Source organism: Barbus barbus (assembly GCF_936440315.1).
Source record: "Barbus barbus genome assembly, chromosome: 7".
Classification (NCBI taxonomy): Eukaryota; Metazoa; Chordata; class Actinopteri; order Cypriniformes; family Cyprinidae; genus Barbus; species Barbus barbus.
The window spans coordinates 3,646,381-3,661,494 of NC_136735.1; the positions used below are offsets into that span (position 1 = coordinate 3,646,381).

General features: G+C 37.2%; 2 protein-coding genes across 4 annotated transcripts; both read left to right on the plus strand.

The window, feature by feature from the left end:
* The first annotated feature begins 668 nt into the window (after nucleotides 1-668).
* On the plus strand, nucleotides 669-7,781 carry LOC306872976 (B-cell receptor CD22-like). 3 transcript variants are annotated; one of them, XM_079421952.1, is made up of 12 exons: nucleotides 669-733; nucleotides 1,533-1,555; nucleotides 1,902-1,970; nucleotides 2,061-2,405; nucleotides 2,504-2,752; nucleotides 4,153-4,407; nucleotides 4,496-4,747; nucleotides 4,829-5,077; nucleotides 5,552-5,633; nucleotides 5,714-5,753; nucleotides 5,849-6,114; nucleotides 6,262-7,780. In XM_079421952.1, the coding sequence occupies exons 3-12, from the start codon at nucleotides 1,910-1,912 to the stop codon at nucleotides 6,314-6,316; spliced, it is 1,854 nt and encodes a 617-aa protein (XP_079278078.1). In that variant the 5' UTR covers nucleotides 669-733; nucleotides 1,533-1,555; nucleotides 1,902-1,909; the 3' UTR covers nucleotides 6,317-7,780. The 3 variants fall into 3 exon arrangements, 2 of the variants coding, with proteins under 2 accessions (XP_079278078.1, XP_079278077.1); XR_013784443.1 differs by lacking the exon at nucleotides 669-733 and having other exon boundaries at nucleotides 1,317-1,555; nucleotides 5,956-6,114; nucleotides 6,262-7,511; XM_079421951.1 differs by lacking the exon at nucleotides 669-733 and having other exon boundaries at nucleotides 1,317-1,555; nucleotides 6,262-7,781.
* Nucleotides 7,503-14,353, plus strand: LOC306872986 (B-cell receptor CD22-like). Its single transcript, XM_079421967.1, has 9 exons — nucleotides 7,503-8,450; nucleotides 9,832-10,185; nucleotides 10,284-10,532; nucleotides 12,040-12,294; nucleotides 12,385-12,633; nucleotides 13,103-13,190; nucleotides 13,277-13,316; nucleotides 13,552-13,727; nucleotides 13,901-14,353. The coding sequence occupies exons 1-9, from the start codon at nucleotides 8,393-8,395 to the stop codon at nucleotides 13,947-13,949; spliced, it is 1,518 nt and encodes a 505-aa protein (XP_079278093.1). The 5' UTR covers nucleotides 7,503-8,392; the 3' UTR covers nucleotides 13,950-14,353.
* Nucleotides 14,354-15,114: the final 761 nt, after the last annotated feature.

Below are 15,114 nucleotides of genomic sequence, written 5' to 3' on the forward strand. Positions count from 1 at the left end.
GCGCACACACACACACATTATATATTAAATCAAACAAACTTAGAAGAAAATAAAAGGGAGAAAAAGGAAACAAATAGCTACACGTGCTCACACTCACTATGCCCTCACACACGCTCCACAAACGCCGACGCATGCACAGATAGATAGATAGATAGATAGATAGATAGATAGATAGATAGATAGATAGATAGATAGATAGATAGATAGATAGATAGATAGATAGATAGATGGTATCTGAGTGGTACTGAGTTCCCTTGAAGCTTTGAGGAACAATGTGAACAATGATTTTATGTATAATAGAGTTTTAACTGGTTTACATGATTTCTTAAGTCCATTCCATTCCTCTTAACATTTTTAGTGTGTATGTCTTTAAATGAGTCTGGGTCTGCCTGTCATGTGACTGATCACATGACAGGAAATAGGTAATTGACAGCATAAAGGAGACAGCATGTCAAACAATCATGGTCATTGCTTACGAACATTTGGGTGATCACCTGCATTCTGGAATAGTGGAGTTACCTTTGTGGACTTTCCTTTAAAGCACTTTTGGATTATCACTTCTCTGGACTTTTGTATATACACCGGTGGACACTTAAGCCCCGTTCACACTACAAGTGACAAAGTGACACGATGCCATTCATTTCAATGTAGAGCGACAGCCAATAGGAAAGAAGATGGTTGAGCTCATGTGATTGTTCTCTTCTCAGCCGTAGAAGACATGCAATGGAAGAAAGTATGCTCTGTTTCTCATTCACTTTTCTTTGTATGTACGGATTTAATTTAGATTATATTTAGTCCAAAATGTTTGTACTTGGCGGCAAGAAACCTGATTCACTGCTAGTGTGAACGGGGCTTTAGCACATTCATATTGGGACTTTCAGCACACTAGGATTCTTAAGGACTGTTTTATTGTATGGAACTAAAAGACTTTTTAAGTGCTTTTAACAGCTTAAATTATTCTAGTTTTATTGTGTTGATGTGAATATTGTGAATACATATTTGATTTCACTTTAAACATTGTTGTTTGTCTCATCTATTTAAACACTCAAAGCTCTCACACAGTTTTAAATTTTAAATCCATGTAATTCGGTCGATAAGGCCAATCGTTAGAAATGTATAAGGAACCGAGACCGTCTGTGTCATAATGATACAGGATTTGCATAAAGGTTTATTGTAGTTCACAGGCCTCTTATCTGCACACTAGAGGCAATGTGTGGACGCTAGAGGACGAGAAACTTTGTGTAAAACAGTTTTATGAAACTTTGCATGTTGTTCTCTCATCCGTTTTCACTTCCTCCTTTTTTTTTTTTTTCCTCAGTTTCACTAACTCTCATGTACTGGCAGATGCTGCTTCATTTGCCCTGTCCTTTTTATGATGAGATATTTTTTGACATTATCAAAATACTCTTTGAATGGATTTAAACAAAGCTGTTTTTTAAGCAGAATCTGATGGTAAAATGTACCTGATAAGAGGAAGATAAAGCATTCATTTTCAAGAGAAATCTTATGATTGTAAACTTCTGTTCTTACAGTATCGTTCCATCACGGAAAAACGGTAAGAGAATTTCTCTGTTTGTTTGCTACATGTTTGCCGTTTGACTAACCGGGACTTGTCACAACATATTGCTACACTTTTTTTTTTTTTTTTTTTTTTGGTTTGATTGCTGCTTTTGCCCTCATAAAGTTGCTTTTAACTTAAGTTAAAAAGCATCTGCCAAATGATTACATGTAAATGTGTTTATATATTTACATAAATAAATAATAAATAAACTTTTATATTTAGGGCCTTACTTTTACTCTGACACAAATCTCACAATGGCTTGATCTTGTTCTTGATGGATTTTATGAGATTCACCTTCACAGCAGCTAAAATAAAGCACTGCGCATTGATTGTGTTGCAGGTGCTGCTATGATGGTGTCGATCAGAATGGCTCCTCCTCTTCCTCTGATCTTTCTGCTCATGATTCACGGTGAGTCAGAACTATTTCTGCTTTTCAACATTCTCTAGCTTTACAGATGCAGTTAATTTGAATAATAATAAAAAAAAATTATAATTTCAGATGTTTTCAGTGCTGGTTGGGGTGTGAGTTACAGTCCTTCACACATCTGTGCACTAAAGGACTCATCAGTGAAAATGGACTGCACTTATACATACCCTACTGGACATCAGATCGAGAAAGTGTTCTGGACCAAAAACCCTGTAAAGGGTGAAGAGCCTCCAGATCTGTCTGTGGACCCTGAATACAGTCAGAGGCTTCAGTATCTGGGAGATAAACAGCAGGACTGCACCGTCAGACTGAGTCATGTGACACAGAAAGATTCACACATGTACTATTTCAGATTCATCACCGAGAAAGATAAATATAAATGGACTGGTCATCCAGGAGTGACTCTTACTGTCACAGGTGACTTTGATGAGGTTTCACTCTTCTTCTGTGCATTATGTTGAATAATAATCAGTGTCTGACAGCAGCACTAGATATAATGTGTGTGTTGTGTTCAGATCTTCAGGTGGAGTCTCCTGAGAGAGTGACAGAGGGTCATAATGTCCATCTGACATGTAAAAGCAGCTGCGCTCTGACTGACAGAGCAACATTCATCTGGTACAGAAACTCACAGCCATTAACTGAGAGAAGAGACGGAAACAATCAACTCCTGCTGCAGTCAGTCAGAAGAGAGGATGCAGGCAGATATAGCTGTGCTCTACAGGGACACACTTACATCTCTCCTGCTGTTCAGCTCAGTGTCACGTGTGAGTACAGATTCAATCATATTTTTTCGCCACCTGAGTAAATTTGTTTGAATATCACACAACAGAGAATTCACATTATATATAAGTTTCGATTTCACTTTATTTTGATAGTCCCTTTAACACATTCTGTTCACTATAAGTCACATTGCACCTACATATCGACTAACTCTCATTAAAGTTAAACAATTGAGTTTTACCATTTTTGAATCCATTCAGCTGATCTCCGGGTCTGGCGGTAGCACTTTTAGCTTAGCATAGATCATTGAATCGGATTAGACCATTAGCATTTGGTCATCAAAAATGATCAAAGAGTTTAAATAATTTTCCTATTTAAAGCTTTACACTTCTGTAGTTACATCGTGTACTAAGACCAATGGAAAATGAAAAGTTGCGATTTTCTAGGCGGATATGGCTAGGAACTATACTCTCATTCTGGCGTAATAATCAAGGAACTTTGCTGACATACCATGTGTGCAGCAGGCACAATGATATTACGCAGCGCCTGAAAGTAGTCTCCTGCTAGATAACTAGTTATGATATAGCTGGGGACTACTTTCAGGCGCTGCGTAATATCATTGTACCTGCTGCAAATTTGTCTGCGCATTTGTCCGTGTTTCACGCAGTCTCAAATCGTGCTCATGGAAAGCGCTCGAGAAACCGTATCTCTTCCGCGGCTCGGTACGCTTTCAACTCGTTTTTTTTTTTTTAGTAAGATCAAGAGACTGTACGACATTCACGTTACATGATTTGACTGATTTTTACGTAGAGAGCGTGACCGCGCACTGCCTTAAAATTAAAATGATGTTCATGTTCAAATTCATGTTTTCATTACTGCTGGCCAAATTCAAAAACTCAACTAAAATTAAAACATCTTTGAGAGTAAGGGGGCCCCCTGGTGTTTCTGGGGCCCTATGCAGCTTGCGTATTCTGCGTATAGGGAAGATCGGCTCTGCATCTTAGCCTACAGGCCTTGATTACTAGCAGCACCCCTGTGCCTTCAGGAATACCAAATAGCTCTTTTGTTTCTCAAGATGGGTTTGGGACAGGAAAGTAGAAGTCTTTGATTATTTTTGACCCTACAAGATGTACTTGCAAAGTTACTTATAGTCAGTAGAATGTCTGTTTGGAGACCATCACAATAAAGAGTTCGCAGATATTTATTAAATATTTAACAAACAGTCTACTAATACTCTGACAGTTTGTTGACATGTAGGTGTAAAGTTACTTACTGTCAAAACGAGTGCTAAAAAAGGACCACCAAAATAAAGTGTTACCAAAGTTTCAACAACAAAATCGAATTAGAAATGCAAAAAAAAAAAAAATGGACCTCTAGATCCTCCAAAGGAAACTTTTTTTTTTTTTTTTTTTTTTTTTTTTTTTTTTTTTTTTGTCCTTTTTAGATCCTCCAAAGAGCGTCTCAGTGTCCATCAGTCCACCTGGTGAAATAGTGGAGGGAGATTCAGTGACTCTGAGCTGCAGCAGTGATTCAAACCCACCTGCAGAAATCAACTGGTTTAAAGGAGAAACGTTTGTAGGATCTGGAAGAATCTACAGCATCTCAAACATCAGCTCTGATCACAGTGGAGAATACAAGTGCAAGTCCAGATATGAACATCGAGAGAAATACTCTGATGCTGTGACTTTAAATGTCATGTGTGAGTTAATAACCATTTATACATTGCTCAAATTTCCAAATTCATAATTTTTTCATTTATTTTGTCATTTCATTTTTGTCTTTTTTAGACCCACCTAAGAGCGTCTTAGTGTCAATCAGTCCATCTGGTGTAATAAAGGAGGGAGTTTCAGTGACTCTGAGCTGCAGCAGTGATTCAAACCCACCTGCAGAAATCAGCTGGTTTAAAGGAGGAGAGACTGTAGGATCTGGAAGAATCTACAGCATCTCAAAGATCAGATCTGATCACAGTGGAGAATACAAGTGCAAGTCCAGATATGGAGATATAAATAAATACTCTGCTGTGACTTTAAACGTCATGTGTGAGTTAATGATGGTTCTGTAACTGTGCTATTTAATCCTCTTTCGTGTCAAATGTATTGTGACTGTTAATGATGTTTTAGACCCACCTAGGAGCGTCTTGGTGTCTATAACTGGATCTGCTGAAATAGTGGAGGGAGATTCAGTGACTCTGATCTGCAGCAGTGATTCAAACCCACCTGCTCTGAACTTCAGCTGGTTTAAGGAGGATCAAAGCTCATCTGTTGGATCTGGACAGAGTTTCAGTGCACTACAGAGTGGACGCTTCTACTGTGTGGCTCACAATCAACATGGATCTCTGAGATCAGACGCTGTTACTGTCACTGTACATGGTGTGTTTCACTGAGTCATTCTGTGACTGGAGAAATATTTCCAATTCTGATGAGCTAGGGAAAGAAGAAAATATGCCTATGATGTTTCCATATCAGATGTCAAATAGACCTTTATTAGATGTCTTTAAGATGTTTATGATTTTTAGAATGTATGTAAAACTGACATCTTAAAGACGTCTGTCATGTGTTTTTACACAGCAGATGCTTTCCAGATCAAGCAATCTTTAACAGACATCTTGCAGACGTGCGTCTGCTATCTACAATACGTTTAGAGTCTGTAAAATACACAGGGATGTCTATTGAAGCAGCAATAGCAATCCATTCAGATGTGACAAAGGGGGAACGGTCATGCAATCTTTGACTATGAAGATAAATGCATTTGTGTTGAAATGCAGCTATACACTATGAATCATGTTAGTTTTTTTTCTCATAGTGTATAAAGATGAAAGAATCGTCTTGTCACTTGTCTTGTAGGAAGGACGTTTCTGTATGCAGTTGCTGGAGTCACTGGTGGATTGGGAGGTTTAATCTTCATTTTCGTCATGGTGTTGCTCATGTAAGATGTTGTCTGTCAGGAAACCCATTAGTATACCAAGCTTATTTCATAAATGCATTGTAGATGATTCTGTATTACAGGAGGAGAAAACAGAGACCTAATCACATCGTTCAAAAGCAGGTAAATCAAATGAGCTGTAAGCAAATGTTATACGCAAAGGTATTAATAATTTTTGCTGTAAATAAAGTTTAATAAGTAATTTTCACTCATTTTAGGATGATCTTTATGTCAACATATCAGCTCACAATGGGTCTCTGTCTGAATCTGATGCCGCGAGTAAAAACGATGCCCTGTATTCCTTAATTACTCTCAACAATTTCAGTCACAATCAGACTAAAGGAAAAGCATCTGATTCTGAAGATACAGAAGAGATCCAGTATGTAACGGTCCTGCATCACCAAAACAAAGAGATGAACCAACCGGAAGAGAAGGAAAGCCAGTACGACAACATTAGAAAATACCGGACTGATGCTGCCAGTAGGTGAGAAACTCGATCATGGCATGTTCATAAACATGATCAAATACTTTTGAGCACCAGTGAATGCCGTTCCTGCATTGCTTGAGGTTGTATTAAATGGCATCTGAAAAGGTCTTTGATGCAATATCTCTGGATATATTAATTTCACAGATCTACTGATCAGATGGTGGCGGATCAATCAGTGATTTACAGCACAATCAAATGATCAACAGATCAGTTTGGTCAAATTGCTGTTTCTGGGAAAACTGATCTCCATGTTGACATCGCCCTCGTGTGGTGGGACTGTGGCAGAGATGGTCTGATGCTGGATTCTCATTTCTTTTTTTCTTTTTCTTTTTTAGCTAAGAGCTGAATTATTCCATGTTTTTGCAAAGAGCATTTTCTCTCACTGGTCCTCTCATCGGGATGTTGCTGAAATCCTGAATTCTAGAGACTCTAGAGACCCTCCTGACAAAATGTTGGTAAAAGCAGATACATTTTTGGAAATATAATGACTGTTATTTTTAATCTACATTATTGCTTGTAAACCCTCAAAAAGAATAAACTCCTCATCCGGTTTGTATGAAATGTGTTTCGTCTAGAGAACTTGTCAAGAGAAATTCTGTCAAAGCCTTTGGCTTAAATTTTTATAATTTCATAATTTTCATGACCTGCCTACTGTGAGCACAATATCCAAATTTATCTATACATGTTGCGATATGCAATATCTTGTCCTATTTGACCTGATTTGGTGTCTTTCAAATTGCACAGATCGTTATAGAAGTATTTTAGTTTGAACGTTGCAGATGACTTGAAGTGCTTCCACTTACATGGAATCAATTATTATTTTAAGGCCCATTTCCGTCATTCAGGTAACACTGGTGTTGGTTGGTACTTTAGTGTGAGTGACTAGAAGTCTCACTATCTTCTGCTGGTTGTCGATGAAGTGAAACCTATGATTGTCATCCTCTTTCTGTGTTTTATGACAACGTCTCGATTGTTTTTATTTCAATCTTGATTATCATTTAACATCACTGAATCAACCTAAATATGGTTATACCAACATGCACATGATACTGATTTAATTGTGTGACTAACGATTTTTAAAATTCTATTTAATTTCTTTAATGCACAATCATAACAGCAAAAAAACCACAAACCACAACTTTTGCAGATGTTTCGACACACTGGAATTCTGCTGGTCAGACATGCGTATGTGCAACAGGAAACACCAACACAGTCACTGTTGTTTGTTGCCCATTAATGTATTGGCACAGCATCTAGAAATAATAGATCTACGTGGGCCGTCATACGTCAGCAGACATCTATATTTTAAGACTTTAGGTACTTTTTCACTTGTGTGTTTGATAGAAGTAGTCCTGCTTACATGCAATAGGGTAGAGTGGGGAAAATACTTGGACTTTATATTTAAAAATGACCTCAAATTAGCACCAGGTAGCTAGTTGGCTAGCCAGTTAGCATTTGCAAATAGGCTATTATAATTTTGCAATTCATAATTATAATTTGTTTTATTTTTCATTTTAAGTTGAAACTGCCTGTACTTTAATTTTGCTATAAATGTTTAAAGCAAATAGCTTTATCAGCCTGGGCACCATTTTACCCCACCTGTGGGGCAAAACGCCCCCTTGGTACACATTTAATATTTGTTAATCTAATAAAATGAAAACTCTGGACATGTTTCATGCTTGGTTGATCATGTATGCCATTGTCACTAAAACTATGACATTTAACTTTTGTTTCACAGTAGAAAAAAAAAAACACTCTCCTTCCCCCACTCTACCCTTATATGTGCTCATTCCTGGCTTTCATTTACAAGAAAGTGTTCATGATCTTAAAATCTGCTAAATAAACCAGGAAATAAACAATATTTTTTGAATCTTAAAAAATCTAAAAAATTTTTTTTTTTTGCAATATTTTTACATCATTAGTCAGAGGTTTAAAAAAAGACAGGAAATGAGGAGGACATTACGTCGTTCTGGTTCTAAATGAGGCTGGTAAACCTTCCTTGTTTCTCTTCATGTGTCATTTTGTTTCAGCTGGGGAGTTGTCCTGTGCTACGGTATGACCAGTTTCTTATCAAGTTTTGTTTGTTTGATTATAAGGAGATCCATGTTTAATGCTTCTACACTGAACAAGATGTAGAATCTCCTTTGAAACTGTTTTCACTCAGAAATTGCTAGTAAATTTCACTAATAATTACAAATTTTGAGGTAGAAAGACTGAGCTATATTTTTGTTGTAAATCTCAACCATATTGGAATTTTCGTGTTGCAGGTGTTGCTATGGTGATGGCAGTCAGAATGGCTCTTCTTCCTCTCATCTTTTCTCTCATGATTCACAGTGAGTTTCTAATGCTTCTTGTTCAGATTGTCAGTCCAAGTCGGTTTTTTGTGCATATCCGATTGGAATCCGCTAATATTTGGCATGTGTGAACAGCAAAAATCTGTTAGAAGCTACATTCATATGTGGTTTGAAATCCTGCTAAAATGGCATTTCTGGAAATCTGTTTCAATCTGACTGCTCAGATCAGATTTAGTGTATATTTTTCATGTTCTCACGCCACGGCCAAAATGCAAACACGTCAGATGTTTTTGTAGCAGGCCTGTCACAAACTTGGTGCGATATTCAATTGAACTCCATATATTTCTCTTTTTTTGTTTTCTTACTGCCCGCTCCTGCAATATGTATCTTCCACTCCCGCCCGCACCCACAAACGTGCTAATATTGTATATCCTCCTTATTCTTCAACCCAGAAGTAAACCTTTGGGTGAGACTTCCTGTTAATTAGGCACGGTAGAGAGAAAAAAGAAAACAGAAGAACAACAAAGTGCAGTAAACGGTAAAACTGTTTGCACTACAAACCAGTGTGAGCATAATTAAGATAACACATTAAAATAATATGGTAAAACACACCAGTTTGCGATATCAAGCAGCAAAACGAGCTGTTTCGTACTGCTAAAAATAGCTGGACGTGGATCAAACGGGATCCATACAATTTGCAAATGTCCGCACTTTGTTAGGAAAAAAACAAGGTGTATAGTTTTCGCGCATCAGGGAGCCGCTATCAATATGCGAGGCATTGAAATCGCTTTTGAATGGGCGCTCGTGGTTCACTTTCAATTTCGCGGTCGCACTCTGTGTAAAGGGAACTAATTTTACAAAATAAGATATTTGTCAAAGAGCTCAGGATCTGTTGAGCAGCAAATTCTCCACCATGATCAGTTAGTTATCGCTCTTTACTCTCGACCGTGATCAGTCAAATCACCACGATGGTAACGTCAAACAAAACAATAAAACATCATCTAAATCTGTTAATTCTCAATAAGTGCTTTTGTAGATGTCTGACAGAAATAATGACTAAATGTAAAAGTAAATGAGAACCCTGTAAAGGAATAAAACAATGTATTCTCTTATATTGGAGCAGTGCACGCATGAAGTCTGTCTTTATGTCTGTCCAATGCTTTACTCAGTATTTCATTTCTAATGTAAATCTAATGCCAAACTTATCTTCATTATGTGTTTTTTCTCAGAAAATACTGATGTATAATATTGATTGCATCTGATTAATATCACTGTTTTCACTGTTCTGGCTCAGCTGTTCAATGCTGCTTTTCTTCAACACCCTCTACTTAGCAACCAAAAGACATTCAAAGATCTTGAGCAAATACATTCTGTTAGTAACTGCTGCTAAACTTTTCTTCTTATGAATTGTGTGTTTCAGGTGTTTCTGGTGCTGGTTGGGGTGTGAGTTACAGTCATTCACACATCTGTGCACTAAAGAACTCATCAGTGATAATGAGGTGCACTTATACATACCCTACTGGATATCAGATCAAGAAAGTGTTCTGGATAAAAACACTTGTTAAAGGTAAAAATAAAGAATCAAGTGAAGAGAAACAAGAGGACCCTGAATACAGTCAGAGGCTTCAGTATCTGGGAGATAAACAGCAGAACTGCACCGTCAGACTGAGTCATGTGACACAGAAAGATGAACACATGTACTATTTCAGATTCATCACTGATAGACCTGATGGTAAATGGACTGGTTATCCAGGAGTAACTCTTACTGTCACAGGTGACTTTGATGAGGTTTCACTCTTCTTCTGTGCATTATGTTGAATAATAATCAGTGTCTGACAGCAGCACTAGATATAATGTGTGTGTTGTGTTCAGATCTTCAGGTGGAGTCTCCTGAGAGAGTGACAGAGGGTCATAATGTCCGTCTGACATGTAAAAGCAGCTGCGCTCTGACTGACAGAGCAACATTCATCTGGTACAGAAACTCACAGCCATTAACTGAGATAGGAGACAGAAACAATCAACTCCTGCTGCAGTCAGTCAGAAGAGAGGATGCAGGCAGATATAGCTGTGCTCTACATGGACACACTTACATCTCTCCTGCTGTTCAGCTCAGTGTCACGTGTGAGTACAGATTCAATCATATTTTTTCGCCACCTGAGTAAATTTGTTTGAATATCACAAGATTATGTATAAGGTTCGACTTCACTTTATTTTGATAGTCCCTTTAACACATTCTGTTCACTATAAGTCACATTGCACCTACATATCTACTAACTCTCATTTGATTGTTAGTACTGTGTTTGTTGACTGGTAGGGTTAGAATAAGTTGAGATTGTAAGGGTGGTTTCCCTACAGTGGTTCAGGCTGTAGGATTGCTGATTGACTAAATACACATTGTCAGCACGATGGTATAAAACTGTACATTTCTAGTTTATTACCACCCACTGCCACTTATACCAACGACGGAAATAAGCACAGTTAGAATAGCTACATATGTGGGAGAGCGTTGCTATTGAGTGACTATATTGTATTCCAATAGGTAGCACTTCAATATTAACCTTGAATCAAGATTAGGTAGCATATAATTAATAATTGATATGGTTTAATAGCAATATTTTGTTATAGTTACACTTATAATGTAACTTCATCCACAAAATAGATGAAGGATGGTAAAACATAAACAGCTAATTGTACCCAGCATGTATGTAAAATGTTACGAGAGAGAGAGAAGACTTGAACACACAGTGAACACATCTTCATTATGTAGCAGTACCATTAATGTTTGTATAAATATATATATATATATATATGGATGTATTTTACATGTTTTGTTTATTTATGGTTGTATATTATATATTTTTGTTTTGGTTTTTTTCTGCTATGTACAATGCTTTGGCAATATGTATCTAAGTATGTCATGCCAATACAGCAATATGAATTGAATTTAATTGAATTGAGAAGGCCCCAAGAAGAGAGTGCCAGCAAAGAAAAGACGCAGCAAAGAGAGAGAGACAGAGCAACAGTTACAATATTTTATCCCTTCCTTGACCATGTGACTAAAAAACAAATGTGAGACATTCAAACAGGCCAATCAGAAGATTGCAGCTTCACTCTGTTCAATAGGTGTGACATTTAGTAGACCCCAATGTTCACACATCTTAGCCTACAGGCCTTGATTACTAGCAGCACCCCTGTGCCTTCAGGAATACCAAATAGCTCTTTTGTTTCTCAAGATGGGTTTGGGACAGGAAAGCAGAAGTCTTTGATTATTTTTGACCCTACAAGATGTGCTTGCAAAGTTACTTAGTCAGTAGAATGTCTGTTTGGAGACCATCACAATAAAGAGTTCGCAGATATTTATTAAATATTTAACACAGTCTACTATGTTAGCAGATATTAATCAAACAAACAGTCTACTAATACTCTAATGACCGTTTGTTCACATGTAGGTGTAAAGTTACTTACTGTCAAAAAGAGTGCTAAAAAGGGACCACCAAAATAAAGTGTTACCAAAGTTTCAACAAAATCGAATTAGAAATACAAAAAAGTGTTTGTTAATATTAATTTCATTTATGCTGGACCTCTATATCCTCCAAAGGAACCTTTTTTTTTTTTTTGTCCTTTTTAGACCCACCAAAGAGTGTCTCAGTGTCCATCAGTCCATCTGGTGAAATAGTGGAGGGAGATTCAGTGACTCTGATCTGCAGCAGTGATTCAAACCCACCTCCAGAAATCAGCTGGATTAAAGGAGGAGAGACTGTAGGATCTGGAAGAATCTACAGCATCTCAAAGATCAGCTCTGATCACAGTGGAGAATACAAGTGCAAGTCCATCAATGAACATGGAGAGAAATACTCTGATAATGTGACTTTAAACGTTATGTGTGAGTTAATAATCATTTTTACATTGCTCAAATTTCCAAATTCATAATTTTCTAATATTTATTTTGACATTTCATTTTTGTTCTTTTAAGATCCTCCCAGGAATGTCTCAGTGTTCATAAATGGATCTGGTGAAATAGTGGAGGGAGATTCAGTGACTCTGATCTGCAGCAGTGATTCAAACCCACCTGCTCTGAACTTCAGCTGGTTTAAGGAGGATCAAAGCTCATCTGTTGGATCTGGACAGAGTTTCAGTGCACTACAGAGTGGACGCTTCTACTGTGAGGCTCACAATCAACATGGATCTCAGAGATCAGACGCTGTTACTGTCACTGTTAAAGGTAAATCGGTTAAATATTTCTGCTGAGCATTTGTATGAAAAATTATGAATGAATGTTTTGAAGGTGTGGTTTGCAGAAGTGCTAGATGTGACATATGATATGATTAATGCTTAGCTCATTTGATCAGCCTGTATTGATGATGCAAGGTAAACTCACTGGACTTTCCAATCTTACAAATTGCTTCCAATTAATATTTATCAAGCTAGTCAAAACTGTTATATTAAAGTCTTGTAGACTTCCCAATGAACTGAAATTTAAATAACACATTCATTTTCCTTTGCTTAATTCAAGTGCATTTCCATACAATTTATTTTGTCACCCAAAGACCTGCCGGAATGCTCTGACTGGCATATTATATTTCTAGTCACCATTGAACATTTTCAAATTACTGCATCTAACAAAATGCTGCATATATTGCTATTTGTACAGACATACGATCATACTTTAGCTTAATTTATTTTTTTTTCAGGAGGAGATAAAACAGTCCTGTATGCAACTGTTGTGATCGCAGCCGGATGTGGAGTTTTATTCCTTATCTGCATCATCATGTTCATAAGGTGACATCTTTAATAATGCGTGCTGGTGTACTCATTAATAATTATGAATGTGTGTTTGTGTTTACATGCTTATCTCTGCACTACAGGAAGAGAAAAAGTGGAGTGTCTGATGTCAGGCAGAAGCAGGTCAGAACAAAGAAACATCTCTGTTTCTGTCATGACAATGAAATCACAACTTCATTATATATGTTGTGCTTTATAAAATGTTTTTTTTTTTTCTAATTGTTTGGATATGAATCCAGCATGCCAAAGAATGAGAAATCAGTGTGTTTTAGAAAAAGAGCTAAAGGAACATGCATCTCATGCAAGTGATTTTACTTTTATGCTTCACTATATGAGAGATTTTGGCTTCTTTCTCCAGGTGCAACAACCTTCCAGCTATGAGAGAAACCACTGTGATGATGGTCTGTACGCTGGAGTTTCACCCAGAGCAGATCAGATCACAGAAAAAACTACAAAGATAATGTATGCAACCGTCCAACACATCAGAAACAACCATGAGAATCTGAGAGTGCACCATCCTGATTCTGCTGCGAGGTGAGAAACTAAATAGTTTGAGTGACATTTTCTCCTGTCATATTTAAACTTATGTTGAAACATACTAATTGCATGATCCCTCAGAATTGAATGACCTTTGACTGTCTCCTGCATTGCTTGTGGTGGATCTTAAATGGTCATTCACACTTGATTGTTTGATTGTTGTTCCTCAGATCCGATGCAATGGAGGGTAAATCAGTAATTTACAGCAGAATCAAATGATCTAGGACCCGACACATGGATTGAAGTCACATGACATTTCTCCCTATCTGTAGTTGAATGCCCATGGTGGTTATCTACATTGTTAGATCTTTTTAAGACTGTGGTTAGTGATTTGATGCGTCTGTGTGGGAAGTTACATCCTCAACTGGCTGCATTTAAACGCATGTTGAAACACTTTCTGTTAATAGCATGTTTTGTAATGTTTCCAAAGATTTGCGTAATTTTCCATGAACTGCAGTTTCCATGTTACATGTCTTAGTCACTCTTCCGTAAGCATCCATTTTTGTCTTTCGTGTCTCTTTTTCATGTTTCATAAAACATGTTTGATGCTTTGACATTATAATTTCATGTATGTTTAATGTATTGGTATATATTAAGATTTAAATAAAGTTTATATATGTGTTTTTGGTGATGTTCTGTCGACGTCTGACATTAGAAATGCATTAATTTGTTACATTTTAATATGTTGATGGTTTTGTTCCATGCATCAGCTTAACTTCGGCACCTCTTTATTTGATGCATATAAACAGGAAAATACTAGACCTCAAAAAGCCCTTTTTTCTTCCTAACGACGTGATGTGATTGCGCGCCTTCTCTGAAGCACAGAAAACACTAGTGCGCATGTGCAGAGTAAAAGCCAGGGCTGCGTTCAGCCCCGACAAAACGGTGCAAACGGTTTATTAAACGCAAAAGGTGATGCGTTGAACACCCTGTTCTGATGGCACAAGTGTTGCAACTATGGCAGCTGAGAAGGCCACTCTGTGTGATCTTTTTGAAGAATTTTCAGAGTCTGATAAAATCTGTATAAATGAGTGATCCTATAATTAGGGGTACATGTCATGTCCATGGACTCTATCAATTTTACTAATTAACTAGTTCAAGGTCAGCAGTTTGCACAAGACCCTAAAATGGCCAAAATGTCAACTGTGTTATGTCAACTGTGTTACCCATCAGCTGTAACCCAGTTGACAAGGATTAACACGGTTGACATTGTTGGCAATTCAGGGTCAATTTATGTAATTTATACACACTGAGGAAGGCCTTTGAGCTGAAACGTATGTGTCCTTGTCCTATTGGTGATAAAATGTAGAATAAAACCAAAAGAAAAGACTATTTCATGTGAGTGCGGATCATGGTTTTGTATAATAAGTGATTTAATGGATCA

Bases quoted from the DNA above. Each gene is read 5' to 3' on its own strand.
- LOC306872976 (XM_079421951.1), top strand. From the start codon at position 1,507: ATGATTGTAAACTTCTGTTCTTACAGTATCGTTCCATCACGGAAAAAC. The intron at 1,971-2,060 runs GTGAGTCAGAAC...TTATAATTTCAG, and splicing joins CTTTCTGCTCATGATTCACG to ATGTTTTCAGTGCTGGTTGG. The intron at 5,078-5,551 runs GTGTGTTTCACT...CTTGTCTTGTAG, and splicing joins TGTTACTGTCACTGTACATG to GAAGGACGTTTCTGTATGCA.
- LOC306872986 (XM_079421967.1), top strand. From the start codon at position 8,393: ATGGTGATGGCAGTCAGAATGGCTCTTCTTCCTCTCATCTTTTCTCTC. The intron at 10,533-12,039 runs GTGAGTACAGAT...TGTCCTTTTTAG, and splicing joins TGTTCAGCTCAGTGTCACGT to ACCCACCAAAGAGTGTCTCA. The intron at 12,634-13,102 runs GTAAATCGGTTA...TTTTTTTTTCAG, and splicing joins TGTTACTGTCACTGTTAAAG to GAGGAGATAAAACAGTCCTG.